General features: G+C 44.7%; 1 protein-coding gene across 4 annotated transcripts in view; it reads right to left on the bottom strand.

The window, feature by feature from the left end:
- Positions 1-15,449, bottom strand: part of grin2da (glutamate receptor, ionotropic, N-methyl D-aspartate 2D, a) — a 99,219-nt gene that overhangs the window by 14,917 nt on the left and 68,853 nt on the right. For all 4 annotated transcript variants that reach the window (XM_058047668.1, XM_058047670.1, XM_058047669.1 and 1 more), the window contains 7 exons: positions 12,483-12,688; positions 10,538-10,706; positions 9,241-9,394; positions 5,158-5,283; positions 4,962-5,074; positions 2,935-3,051; positions 2,639-2,799 (listed from right to left, as the gene is read on the bottom strand). In XM_058047668.1, the coding sequence (XP_057903651.1) occupies positions 2,639-2,799; positions 2,935-3,051; positions 4,962-5,074; positions 5,158-5,283; positions 9,241-9,394; positions 10,538-10,706; positions 12,483-12,688 (1,046 nt within the window). The remainder of the gene's footprint in view (positions 1-2,638; positions 2,800-2,934; positions 3,052-4,961; positions 5,075-5,157; positions 5,284-9,240; positions 9,395-10,537; positions 10,707-12,482; positions 12,689-15,449) is intronic.

Below are 15,449 nucleotides of genomic sequence, written 5' to 3'. Positions count from 1 at the left end.
AGCTGCTTCCCATTCTCCATCCTTTTTGTTCACAGGAGGGGGGGGAGAGAGAGATGGAAATTTGAAGAAGGTGAAGAAGAGGAAGGGGGTGGGGAATGAATGTCTTAGAATTAATGATGGCGGAGGTGGAAGGTGAAACGCTTCATGAGCTGACGATAATGAGTAAGGTGGAAAAGGCCATAGTGGGGGGGTGGGGGGGGGTGGGGTAGGAATGGTGAGGAATGCCCATCCTGTTCTGCTTGGCGGGCGAACGCTCAGGTCTCAGGTGGTGCTAAAGACACAGCCATGGAGATTAAAAGCAATGCATCATGGGAGTCATCGTGACAGCCGCTCATAAACACACGTGTGCCGGTTGTCGTGTTTGATCGATACTGGGCCGGGAGACATTTATGATGTCACAAATCAAACGTGCAGGCTCCGCCTCTTCACTTTAGAGACAACGTGTACTCAGATTTGACACGCAGATGACTTAGGACGGGGCAGCACGGCGGTCGAGTGGTTAGCGCGTAGACCTCACAGCTAGGAGACCAGGGTTCAATTCCACCCTCGGCCATCTCTGTGTGGAGTTTGCATGTTCTCCCCGTGCATGCGTGGGTTTTCTCCGGGTACTCCGGTTTCCTCCCACATTCCAAAAACATGCTAGGTTAATTGGCCACTCCAAATTGTCCATAGGTATGAATGTGAGTGTGAATGGTTGTTTGTCTATATGTGCCCTGTGATTGGCTGGCCACCAGTCCAGGGTGTACCCCGCCTCTCGCTCGAAGACAGCTGGGATAGGCTCCAGCACCCCCGCGACCCTCGTGAGGAAGAAGCGGTAGAAAATGAATGAATGAATGAATGACTTAGGACGTATTCGCACTAGGCCAGCCGTACCGTGATCGCCCCCACGCCAAACCTAAAGTCCAGCTTGTGTGCAACTGGGCAGCTGGAGTAACCAGTCGGGGTGATAGAAGGACTAGCATGCCATCATTCCTTGCACCTTGCTAATGATCACCAACACAATTCATAACATCAACAGGATTCTTATGGATTTGATATTTCAAAATTCTATACTCCAGACCGATTAAATAGATGTGATCATTAAAGCTGCAACAGAATTAATTAATTAGATTCTTCATTGATCATAATCATTTGATTCGTTTTGGTGGGCAAAGCCGTTCACACACTGACTGTGACTGCCAATCACAACAAGGACGCCATCTTGGTGAAGATTTCGGCTTTGCAAAAGCAGTCGGATCAATTGGGAGGCCAGAATGGACAATAAAGGTGGTCCGGTCTATTGGAATGTGGCTGCCCGAACTAACCCAAACAATATTCTTAATCTGGATTTCGGCGTCCCCACCACGGCTAACCAAGGTCGTGTTGTGAGAACAACTTCTCCCGAGATATTTTGCTGCAGCGCGACGCTCTGACCCTCCTTCATTTCTCTTCTTTTGGACCACCACGGACTTCTCCATGGCAACTGCTATGTATCGCAATGACACCCTGCGAACTGAGCTCCAGGTGGGCGGGGGGAAGCGTCGCAGGCATCCACCCGCCCCATCCAAACAGTGAACAATGTCTTTTACTTGTATGCCGATTTGTATGCCGAGGTTTTTTTTTAACAGTCCCACACTGTACTCCTTCATTTAAGAGTCTGGTTTGGAGTTGTTGTTTTTTTTGCCCTCCCCTCTCCTAGTGTCGCCCCCTTCTTCTCCCCCTTCATCGCCCAATCATCCCCTCCTGTCACCCCTTGTCTCACTGCATAGTATGTTGTATATGTATGGACGGATGATGGCACAATTTCGATTGTACAGTAAACCTCGGATATATCGGATTCAATTGTTCCCACTGGTTTTGTCCGATATAAGCGAAATCCGTTATATGTGTATACCGGAAAATGTCCGTTTTACGCATATATCAGATTTATATCCGGTATATGCGTAAATCGGATTTTATCCGTTATAAAAAGGCACTTCCTTGACTATGTTTCCAATGTACCTGGACGCGCAGGCAACGCTGCAAACACTGCAAATGACGTTGTATAGCGGCCTGTCACGATTCGGCGAATCGGAGCGCCACGATGCGGCCATCCGATATATGCCAGGGAAATTTCATGGAAATGCATTGGAACGGGACTGGAGATTTTGTCCGAAATAGGCAAAATCCGTTATAAAAAATCCGATATATGCAATGAATTTTTATTGGAAATGCATTACAGAAAAATCGGTTCTTTTTTATCTGTCCGTTGTGAGCGAATTTCCGATATATCCGAGTCCGATATATCCGAGGTTTACTGTATAAGCGACAATAATAAAGGGCTTACTACTACTACTACTACTATTGACTATTTTGGTACAGTAATTCTTCATTCAATTCTTCATAGGATTCCTTATTTATAAATGGAATATTTTTGTAGTCAGAGTCCTCAAGACATAAAATAACAACCCTATAGTCACCTTTGCAATCATCTTACCCAATATAGAAGCTATATAAGAGGAAATAAGATGTGTTGCCGTAAATGTGTTCCATTGCGAGGGGAGCTGAGTGGGGGGCGGACAGGAAGTGATGTCGGGTGCTAGGAAGTAGGACTAATCAGAGTGACTCAGGCTGAGACTGGAAGTAATGCACAAAGTCAGTGATGGGACAAGTCAATTACCCGGTCTTGAGGTTATCAATGGCCTCCTCCACCCCCTTCTGGTTGTTTCGGATCATGTACTGGTGCATGTTGGGATAGTTGGAACGAATGTTCTCTTCAGTGCTGCCGTTGGGCACGGTGCCAAAACGAAGTGGGGGGTACTGCTCGGTGGGCTGCTGGAACTGGACCGCAAACGTGGGCGTGATGAGACGCAGGAGAGGGGAAACAAAAAGTTTATTTTAAAAGTGAAACCAAACCGTGTCGCTAATGAGGCTAACTTGCAACTAATAGCGCAGGTTCCCATCGTGGGACGTTACCTTCTTGTCCGAGAGCCCTGACACGGTGTCGATGTACTCCTCCTGGATCATGAAGGCGGCCAGGTTGGCGGTGTAGGAGGCCAGGAAAATGACAGCGAAGAAGGCCCACACCAGCACCTGGAAGACAAACGAGCGGGGGGAGTTTACTCTCATTTGGGAACCGCTTGGAAGAACTGTCTGCTCCTTCTGTGATGTCATCGAACATCAGAACATCTAGGGAGGCTCTGCTCTCCAGTAGAATTATTCATGGAGGAAGGAGAACAGGAGGATGCACAGAAAGCATCCGATGACGCAGACGTAGATGACGTAGAGCGGAGTGCTCATCGTGTGTCGCCACGCTACGTCGGCCCACACATAGAGCTGCGTCATTCAGACAGTGACATTGCACAGAAAGGTGTCAAATAGAGCCGTGATTTTCAACCTTTTTTGAGCCATGGCACGTTTTTCACATTGGAAAAATCTTGTGGCACACCACTGACCAAAAATGTTCCAAAATGTCACCACGACCTCACACATGCATCAATAAGTCTATAGGAGGAACAAGGTAGGTGTTGCCACACGGACCAATATTACATTGCTCTGCCAGTCTTTACACCACAGACACTCCACAGTAGCCATGTTTTTACATAACGACTTTTTCTCTTTCCGAATGACCTTTCGGGAAACAATGGTATCCATGGAAAGGGATATTCCAATCTCTTGCGGTGAGAAAATCAACCAGAATAGTCAATAGGGCATGCCCAGTAAAACGTAAGCATCAACATCACGTGATACCGACTTCCCCGAGTTATTCTTTCACTTGTCGGAATAACTCCGTATTGTCAGTTTTTCGTCTGTCCAGTCTTGAAATTTAGTTTGAATCAAAAACAAACTTTGCTTAGCAGTCCAGTGCCGATTGCTGGCCTCCATTTTTAAAAGTGAAGAACGTCTGGATCTGCGTGTTACGTCATATCTGAGCATGCGCTGAAAGAACGCACCCGGGATCAATTTAAACAGGAAAAGATCAAATTCAATCTTGCTAATATTTTATAATTCAACTCGGGACATGTTTTATATAGATATATATTTTCTTTTTTTAATAAAACTGGACTTGTGAATAAAGAAGGGTTTAGATTCTGTTCCACAGATGGCGCTAATGCACACGAAAGCCGCTTGCCAACCGCCAAACAAATTTCCGTTTGAGCGGGTACAAGATACCCGAATTGGATTAGTTAAAGGAATATTCCATCCCTGTCAATTCTTTCCATTTGAGCAAATAAATCAAATGCAATTGGAATATTTGGGTCCATGTATATGTGGCTAAGTGATACTGGATAATTCCTCACGGCACACCTCACGGTTTCTCAAGGTACACTAATGTGCCGCGGCACAGTGGTTGAAAATCACTGAAATAGAGTGAGTCGGCTGATGTAGAGCATCGTCACACGGAGCGGCGTTAGCACATGGCGAGCGAATCTAACCTTTTATGGGTCAATAATAACACCAATAACGGCCATATTGCTGTGGATTGCTTTACATTCAATCAACACCCGGTGCTAAGTCGATGTATTGACACCACGCCATGTGGACGCTAACGCTAATCCACATGGTTAAAACTTCATTTGCAGCATTTTCATAACAAATTAGATTTTGTTCAAGTCCAATTATCACCCAAACAAGGAAACCTTTCAATTGTCTGCTCTGACCTGCTTTTTCCTCATTCAACTCATTAACGCTAATGAACCCTCGACCTGATTGGACTTTGGTGGGAAGCACTCAAGCAGATGAGTTCTTCTCGTGGGCCTCGTCACTTTGCGTGAGCGAGGAAAAAACAAGCTAGCAAACACTTGAGGTGATTGCGTTCCTCGCAAAAAAAAAATAAAAATTGCAACGCTAATGAGGCGGAACAGCGGCGCAACATTCAGGTCAATGTGTACTTTATCAACATTTGATGTCTGAGGTCGCCGCCGGTGGGCGCACTCACGCTTGTATTTTAATGACGTGGTCCGACATCAAAGGTCTAGCTTTCAAACAAACATCTTCATTACCATGATCTTGCTGGTGGTTCCTCTGGGGTTCTCCACAGGCACTGAGTTGTTGAAGACCAACGCCCAAAGTAGCCAAACAGACTTGCCGATGGTGAACTTGGATCCGCCCGACTCTGAAGCACACAAAACACATCCAAATACCTGAGCGGCGTGTCCACAGTGACAGCGCGACAGCATGATGACGACTTCTTCTTACTTTTGGCGCTCTGCAGGCTACGGTTGTAGCCGACAGGACTGAAGAACTCAAAGATGAAGACTGTGACGGCCACCACCGACAAACACATAACAAACATCATCACCCACACGGCAGGGCTGTACGGCTCTGGAACACACACACAGTCAAAGTTAGTCATCCCTCGTGCTACCCGCGTCGTCCTCCATCACCTGTCCCCCCCCAGTATCCCTCCACCTGTGCCCCCCATGTGTCACCCTACATGACACTTGTGCTACCTGGGTCACCCAACATCCTACTTGTGCCCTTTCCACTTCCTGGCCATGTCCCACTACATCAGAGGTGGGCAAACTTTTTGACCCATGGGCCGCACTGAGTTAACGAAATTGTGTGGGGGGCCAGAACATATATTTAACACACACACACACAATTTTACACTTGGCGGCACGGCGGTCGAGTGGTTAGCGCACAGACCTCACAGCTAGAAGACCAGGGTTCAATTCCACCCTCGGCCATCTCTGTGTGGAGTTTCTCCCCGTGCATGCGTGGGTTTTCTCCGGGTACTCCGGTTTCCTCCCACATTCCAAAAACATGCTAGGTTAATTGGTATGAATGTGAGTGTGAATGGTTGTTTGTCTATATGTGCCCTGTGATTGGCTGGCGACCAGTCCAGGGTGTACCCCGCCTCTCGCCCGAAGACAGCTGGGATAGGCTCCAGCACCCCCGCGACCCTCATGAGGATAAGCGGTAGAAAATGAATGAATGAATGAATGAATTTTACACTTATAATTCTAACAGTCCGCCTTGAATTATTTGTCTAATTTTAAGTAAATACTATAGGCTATATGTTCTCATTTCCCTTTTTTCAGGAGCACTTTCAACATCAGACCACATCAAACTACAAAATTGAATTTTTGTTTTTTTGAAAGTTAATCCGACTTGAAAGTTATGTTGCCAGCTGGTATGTTAAAAGTTGAAATACTTAAAGCAACTGGCGGGCCGGATTCAAACGCTTGGTGGGCCGCATGTGGCCCCCGGGCCGTAGTTTGCCCACACCTGCACTACATGCTACATGTGTCCTCCATCACCCATCACCTGTGCACACTCACATGCTATCGGCCACCCCACATGACACCTGTGTCCCACTACATGCTACCTGTGTCCTCCTCCTTCTGTCCTTCCACATCCGCTCCCAATGTCACCATGCATGCTGCTTTTGCCCCCCCCCCCCCCCCACATGTCCCCATACATGCCATCTGTGTCCCCCACATCACCAGTGCCCCCTCCCCCACATGCAACCTCAAAACCACAAGGTAAAAAGTGCAGCAGTAGCTAAGATGATGTTGTGCGGGTGGAGAGATGTGCATGAGGAAGATGAGAAGCTGAGAGCAGCAGGCTGAGAAATGAGAAGTTACTTCAGAGATTTGCTAAACGAGGGAGGGATTTGCTTCCTCCGCTGTAATCGGATCAAACAGAACCGCAGAGACGGAGCGAGCAGCCGGGTCGACACCTCGGCGTCAGTGGTACCCCCACCAAGACACACTTTTCTGGGGGTGTTTGTGTGTGTTTGCCCCCTGACGGATGGATGCTGTGTTAATAACCATCTGGGTATCATCATCATGATGTTTATATGTTATCCTATTACTGTAGTTTGAGGACCTTACACTCCACGACAATGGAAAGAAGACGTGGAAGGTTCTCTGGAGGTTCTCTAGCGGTTATTGGGGGAGTTTAACGAGCTACGGAAGACGTGTTGGCAGCAAATGTTGAGCTGATGTCGGTGTCGTCAATGTACGTGTAGGACGCCAACATCATCGCGTTCTTATGGTCGGTAATTACAAGCAGGAGTTCTTCAATCAGAATGCTAACAAGCATGCCGTTAACATTGCACTTGCCTCGTTATGGATTACAATGCAAACATTTTATATGTAATATGGCGGAGACAGTAAACAATGACACTTTAACGAGGCATGAAAGCCACTAATAAATACGAGGAAAACAAACGTGATGCAACAGACACCTCTGCATGGACTCCATTCAAGGAACGTGTTGAAAATCACCACCTGTGCCCCCCTCCGTCACATTACGTGTTTCCCCCTACATCAGGGGTCTAAAACACGCGGCCCGCAGGACACTAGTTTGAGGCCCCCGCCTTGATATGAAAGTTTAATGTTAGTGCGGCCCGCGCAAGTTTGATATGGATGCTGTATGGTATCATGTACCCAGAAAAAAATATTACGTTTGATTAATGTTCATGTTAAAGGTTAAATAACTGTTAATAGTTATCCTCCCTATCCGTGTGGAAGTGGTAAGTTTTTGGCTATTTAAGTTTAAGGGAAATAACTTGAAGGCTACCGTTTAGGTCGCTAGCTCTCTAGTTTGCGAGTTAGCATGTGTCTCCAGACCCTGCAGTTGCGCAATATGTTGTAAATAAAAAGAGTATAAATGTGACTATAGTCGTGTTTTGTCATGTCTACAGGGCTCTAATAATGCTTTGTTCATTTTAATCTGAAAAAAATTTGTCTACCCACCAACTATATGTGGTTTAATAATAAGTATTTATTATTTGCTGTTTTATTATTATTATTATATTTATTTATTTATTACTGATTGATTGATTTTCTTTATTCTTGATTTGTTTATTTATTTTTCATCTTATTTTGTGCAGAAAAATAAAAATGAAGATATTTGAGAACAGTGGAATGTTTTATCAGAGCTTTTATTGTAGAAAATCGGAACCAAAGCACTGAAAAAGTTTGTATATTTTTCTGTTTTAATAAATGCGTTTTTTTTTTTTTTTTTTGGAAAACCTGATGCGGCCCAGCCTTGCCCAGACCCTAGCTCCAGTGGCCCCCAGGTAAATTGAGTTTGAGACCCCTGCCCTACATGCTACCTGTATCCCATCACCACATCACCCGTGTCCTTGCACACGACTGTTCTGGTCTGTTTCTCAGAGACATTTTGTTTTGAAAGGACTCCTGACGCCGTGTGGAGTCCAAATACGTTTGTGAGCTGGTGTGAGGCCACTGCAGCAAACACAACAAAGCAAAGAGCTGCTGCTGAACAGAAATGGCAGCCGTGTGGAGGACTGAGCAGCACCGGTGTAATTCTTTTAATGAACAAATTGCCGGGCCATAAAATCAAGTCAACGTGAGGGTAAAGACGCCACAGAGGCCTCACTCGGCTTCTTAACCGGATGACTGATGGCCCGTCACCAAGTGTGATTAGACAATATTGTTTGACTTTTAGTTAACGAGGGATGTTTTTCCGGCTTTAATGAGCATGTGTGATTCCTCTGGGGGAGGGCGACGCCATCACGAGACGTACCGATGAACGCACAACCACTTTGTTGTTGTGTGATCTTTCTCTGTGCTGATAGAAACGTATACTAAATTTAACCTGCATATTTCAATACTTTTGCCAGATGATTGACAGCTTGGCATCTTTCCCGCCTCTCCATTTTTACCTCTGTCTCCGCAGACCCTCACTGGCGGTGTTTGCCGACCCGGCCGCTGTCTCATTTTCTCATGCTCTGAGCGTATCAAAGCGTGGACACAGATGGAATTAGAGCAGCAAATTAAAACGCAGATGGATGCTGCTTCAGCGGGAATATTACTTGAGCAGACGTAAAGTGACACGCAATCATCACCGGCAGAACGACGGCGTGCCGCATGTGGCCGAGGGTTAACGCGGCGCCGCCTTCTTTGCATTAGCGGCGTAGAGTGGAGGCATGGAGCCGAGCTCAGGGTCACTTCGGACTTCTTTGAAGTCAGTGACGGATGTGTACTCCACCGCTTTTAGCGCCGCGCTACGGTACATCCACCAAATGATGATGTAAAAGCACAGTATATGGCAGGAGCATCCAAACTTTGTGGTCGCTCAGGTCAAAGGTCAGCTGAACACACGCTCTACACCTCTACCCGTCTCGCCTTCAAAGATTGTCTCATTTTGGAGCCATCACACTCCCGACAAAAATAACCGCGTATGATTCCCTTCAGGCGAGACCCAAAGTAGGACAGGAAGCATCAGGCTCCTGATGTTCTATTTCTATGATGTCAAAGAAGAACGTGTTATGTAACGCGTCACGTCGTCGTCAACGCCACTCACCGAGGAAAGCAGACGGCGACACGGTGCCGTTGCTGCGGGAAACCATGACGCTGATGCCCGTCTCCACGAAGGGAACGGAGAACTCCACGACCTCTGATCGCTCTTCGTTGATGGTGAGAGATCCGATGGCCATGTCGGCCCTGTTGGAGACCACCTGGGGAACAGGAAGGGTCAAAGGATTTTTGTTTTATTGTGGATCCCAATTAGTCTTTACAGCAGCTTCCTTCCCTTATGAAAAGAAAATATATTTATCAATATATTACTTTAAATATATTGTATTATATTATAATATATTATTTTTCCATTATATTTTCCAATACATTATATATTATAAATACATGGAATAATATATTTTTGTACATATATTATACAATATATTATATATTCATGTAATATATGGCAATATATTGCAGAATATACAAATGATTGCCAATATATTGAAATATATTAAATCCAGATATATAATATATGAGTTTATATATCCCAAATTATATGCAATTTTATATATGTAAAAATATAGTCCTTTTTTGGTCTTGATCGCAAGATATTTTTTATATGTATCAATATATACACATATATGATCTATGCATATATTGCAATATATTGGAAAATATAAACATAAGATCCCATATATGGAAATATATTTCCTAATACATTGCATTATATTTGCCAATATACTGCAATATTTTTTTTTGCCATAAGGGTTGCGGTGCTGATGTCTCACTATGTGGCAGGAAGTCTACCTACCATTGACGGCCATCGCAGCCAGTGCCATGACCTGAAATATGACCCCAAGCTAAGGACTGCCAAGGGCGCAGTGGAACTAACTGGTGGTGTCTAACACACACAAACACACACACACACACACGTGTGTACGCTGCGTGTGGTGATTAGCATGTGGTGTACAAGTACGTGTTAAACTGAGTGCATTAATCCAGCAGCCACACAGCGATTGGCAGCATGGAGGAACACTCTGCCAAACACACACTTTACAAACAGTGCCGTGTGTGTGTGTGTGTGTGTGTGTGTGTGTGCCTGCCTCACTCAGCTTCCCCAGTACTAATCCTGCCGACAGGCTCCATCCATAATTTCTCTCAACTTCCATTCGGGTCTGAGTCTTTCTGCCTGGGTCACGTTAGAGAGGATAAAAGAATTTTCACTCGGGCGTCTGCGCCCCCCCACCTCCAACCCCCCCACGGCCCACTTGTACAAACAGAATGAGAGGTGAGCCTGAATACCAACCAGCATGAGGAGGTACAGAATTAAAAAAAGTAGTTTTCTTCTTCTGCCAGCTCACCTCCCCCACCATGCCGTTCCACTCCCCGTCGATGTTCTTGCCGTGTCGGCCGTTGGTGACCAGGTAGAGGTCGTAGGTGAAGCCCACGATCTTGGCCAGCCTCTTGAGCACGTCGATGCAGAAGCCTTTGCAGCAGTGCTTCATGGGGGTGCCGCCGTCCACCACCACGCTGACCAGGAACGAGATACATGAACATGACTCAAACATTTACTACTCACGCTACATCACACGTGTCCAAAAGTGCGGCCCTTGAGCCATATTTGGCCCACAGCTCATTCATTCATTCATTCATTTTCTACCGCTTTTTCCTCACGAGGGTCGCGGAGGGCTGGTGGCCAGCCAATCACAGGGCACATAAAGACAAACAACCATTCACACTCACATTCATACCTATGGACAATTTGGAGTGGCCAATTAACCTAGCATGTTTTTGGAATGTGGGAGGAAACCGGAGTACCCGGAGAAAACCCACGCATGCACAGGGAGAACATGCAAACTCCACACAGAGATGGCCGAGGGTGGAATTGAACCCTGGTCTCTTAGCTGTGAGGTCTGCGCGCTAACCACTAGACCGCCATGCCGCCCGGCCCACAGCTCATTTTTTTTTAATTTAGACAACTACTGTGTCACCTTGGTTCAGGGCTGTGCAAAAGTATTGGGTCACCATTGGATTGGTTTAACAAAGCTATAATGACCAGATGGACGCGTACGGGTACCTAAAGTTAATCAGTAATGCCTCGTTTATCGCGGTTAATTGGGTCCAGACCTGACGTGATAAGTGAATGTACATAAAGCAGGATTCCTCCGTTATGAACCAAATATTTTTGTGTAGAACATCTTTTATGACCTTCTACATACGCTTTGTAACTTTATTAGAGGCTTCTAGACATGACATAACAGCCCTATAGTCACATTTACACTCCCATTACCCGACATAGGAGATATACTAACAAAAGATAAGACATAAATAAGACATAACATAGACTCACACGTTTTTTTTTTTTTAGACCGAGACTACATAACAACAAAGTCTTATCATATTCTCAGACGTCAGCGTGATGAACACAGTCAATTGTTGTGTCCGCGCTGTCGCCTAGCAACACAAACAAGCGGCCCGAACTTCAACATGTGGCTCAAAGGTGACCTTGAAGCTGCAACATGCTGACACACACACAGAAGATAAAATAAAAAAACAACACAAGTGCGCTTGCAGGAATGTTCCGGAGGTCAAAGCAGGTTGATTAAAAAATGGAGCATCTCCTCTCTCGACCAATCAAACTGATGGAGGACAGACTCCTTATCTCCCATTGGCTGCCAGGGAGTGGCTTATCTCGTTCAAACACTCACTCATTCAAACACACACACACACACACACACAGAGATGGCAGCCATGAAGAAAAAGTGATTATTAACCAGTGACTTTAAATCCTCTTGTGGGTTGTCGTATAGAGCGACAACAACACTTCATTTCCATATTGATTATCTTACATTTGCATTTATATCATCCGGTTTTTTAATTCTATACGCTTAAATATCACACAACCTTATGATGAAGATGATGGAGATTGTTTTGTGTCAGCTTGACTCCTTCTGACTTCCTGTTGACTTACAGCCGAGGAAGAGGAGGAAGGGAATGAAGATGGGGAGGAAGAAGAGTATAAGGTGGAGGAGAATGAAGAGCGGGAGGGAGGAGACGAAGAGGATGATTAAGAGGAAGAGAAGGATGAAGAAGAGGAGGAGGACACCCAGGACGTAGACAAGGAGGAAGAGATGAATGAAGAGAAGAGAAGGGGAATAAATAGGAGAAGAGGGGAATAAATAGGAAGAAGAGAAGAAGAAAAGGGACCAAGAGAGAGGAAGAGAAGGCGAAAGATAAGAATGAAGAGGAGTAGGAAGGTGATGGCACGTGTTGTCATTTAGCACACCAACACAAACTGGGCGCTACCTGGAGTTGAGGGGCATGCGGCAGGGCACCGAGTCCCGGATGCAGGAGCTGGTACCCGGGTCGGCCGGCTCCACGATGACAAAGGGCCTCTCCTCCAGCGTGACCACGCGCAGGTGCTGGGCGTCGTCCAGGGGCTTGAGAAAGGAGCCGTAACGCGACCATGGGTGGTAGCGCAGTCGCAGGTGGCCGTTCTCCCACGAGCCCACCTGTACGCACACACACGTGTTGACACAGATGCAAATACTGCAGCAGTAATGGCTAGCATTAGCATAGCCTCTTGCTAACTGCTCTGCTTTTTGCTGACTTTGTGAAAAGTGACACATGAAGCAAAATGAGAATATGAGTTATGATGATAGCATGATGTCATGCTATCATCTTGTTCCTCTCTACTTCCTCCACGGAGACAGGGAATGACAGGCTTCCTGGCTGGGGGGGCAAACAACTCTTATTTGCATCATCACCTCCTGTCAACACACACACACACACACACAAACACACAAACACACACACACCCTAATACAAAAATGTCCAAACTGTTTCTTCTGAGGATGCAGGAAGCATTTTGAAATTTTTAATTGTGTGTGTATAACATATACAGGTACATACAAACAGACGTATGTATGTGTATATATGTATATATATGTATATATATATGTATATATATATGTATACATATACATACATATGTATATGTATATACACATATACATACACATACATATATACACACATATATACATACATACATATGTATGTGTGTATATATGTATGTATATGTACGTATATATACATGTACATACATCCACATACATACATATATACACACACATACATAAATATACACATCCATATATACACATACATACATATGTATGTGTGTATATATGTATGTATATGTATATATACATGTACATACATCCACATACATACATATATACACACACATACATAAATATACACATCCATATATACATACACATACATACATACATATATATACACATACATACATATATACACATACATACATATATACATACATACATTAATATATACACATACATACATACATATATATACACATACACACATACATATATACACACACACATAGTATATATATACACATACATACACATAGTATATATACACATATATACATACACACACATACATAAATATACACATACATACATACATACATACATACATACATACATACATATATACACATACATACATACATACATACGTATATACACATACATACATACATACACACATATACATAGTATATATATACACATACATACACACACATATACATATATACATACACATACATACACACATATACATGCATACATACACATAGTATATATACACATATATACATACACATACATACACACACAGATATACATACATATACACACACACACATATACACACACACACATATACACACACATACATACAAGTGTCCCAACTAACCAGTGGTTTTTAGACACGAGCTGTCTATCGGCTGATGTTTTTGCTTTGAACTGCTAGCTAAAATTTGGGTTAGGAGCTGCTAGTTACGGACAGGTATATTGTTATTATTAATATCAACTTTTCCTCATGACATTATGTCTTTTTGCTCTTTTTAAAAACAGTTTTTTTATGTATTTCAGTCATTTCCCTTCAAGAATGCACCTATAAAAAACAAGCTGCTAGCCACAAACGGCCCCGGAGCTGCAATTTGGACGCCCCTGCTGTAATGCAACAACAAGCTATGATGTTAATTTAAAAATGCGTTTTGTTTATTAGAGACAGCTGGAACCTGACTGAAGTGCGGGGGGTTGAGGGGAGTGTGGGGGTGTCACTTCCCATCATGCATTGTGGGAACAGATGTCTCCAGCATGTGAGCAAACAGGAGCTCCCCCTTACACATAAAAAAAAAAAAAAAACCTCTCGCCGAGAGCGAGGCCACATTGATAAATATTCATTGTGGGTGTTCTAATAGATGAGCGTGCGCACGCTGCATTGCTCAGACTTCATCTCCCATTAATAACACTTTTTACACTTGAATGAATACACCGTTGCATGGTGTTGCGAGGCGGGGGCTCCAAACACCAAACACCAACCGGGGAGCAGGAAACCTCAAGCAGATGAAATCATGAAATAATCAAATAATTAGAAGCTGACTTTCTCTCCTTTCAAGCGCAACTTGTTGGAGACGTGAGAAAGACAAGCCCCCCCCCCAGGCGGGATTGAGTGCGAAAGGTGGAGCAATAACAGTCGGGATTTGTCTCCCATCTGAGGCCGCCGTCCTAATTATTGGATGTAGCGAGCAGATAAGCTGCACAATTTAATAAAGCAGCGAGGCTGTGATGTTGTTACACGCCCGCCCAATAAACCAATCACGTGCAACGCATTTTGTCTGCCGCCCTGGAAGAAATCATTCCTAAATCAATTTCTACATTTAAAAAAAAAATGCAGAAAAAACGATCAAAATACAATCAGAATCTCGATTCAGGTCAACGCCGCTGCCCCGATTCTACACTGGCTGTCAATCGTCAGCTCGTGGGAGGAGCCTCGCCAATTAAGCGGCAAAAATGAGGAATTTGAACTTGGCTTATCACTCTGCTCCTCGCTGGGGGCAGGTTGACTCATCCCTCCCCAGGAATTGGTTGGCTGGCTAAAGGGCCGTCTAGTGGTTAGCGCCAGACCTCACAGCTCGGAGACCAGGGTTCAATCCCACCCTCGGCCATCTCTGTGTGGAGTTTGCATGTTCTCCCCGTGCATGCGTGGGTTTTTTTCCGGGTACTCCGGTTTCCTCCCACATTCCAAAAACATGCTAGGTTAATTGGCTACTCCAAATTGTCCATAGGTATGAATGTGAGTGTGAATGGTTGTTTGTCTATATGTGTCCTGTCATTGGCTGGGATAGGCTCCAGCACCCCTTCGACCCTTGTGAGGAAAAAG

The sequence above is a fragment of the Doryrhamphus excisus genome, chromosome 14, assembly GCF_030265055.1.
Source record: "Doryrhamphus excisus isolate RoL2022-K1 chromosome 14, RoL_Dexc_1.0, whole genome shotgun sequence".
Taxonomy (NCBI): Eukaryota; Metazoa; Chordata; class Actinopteri; order Syngnathiformes; family Syngnathidae; genus Doryrhamphus; species Doryrhamphus excisus.
This window is presented reverse-complemented; position numbering and strand designations above follow the sequence as displayed.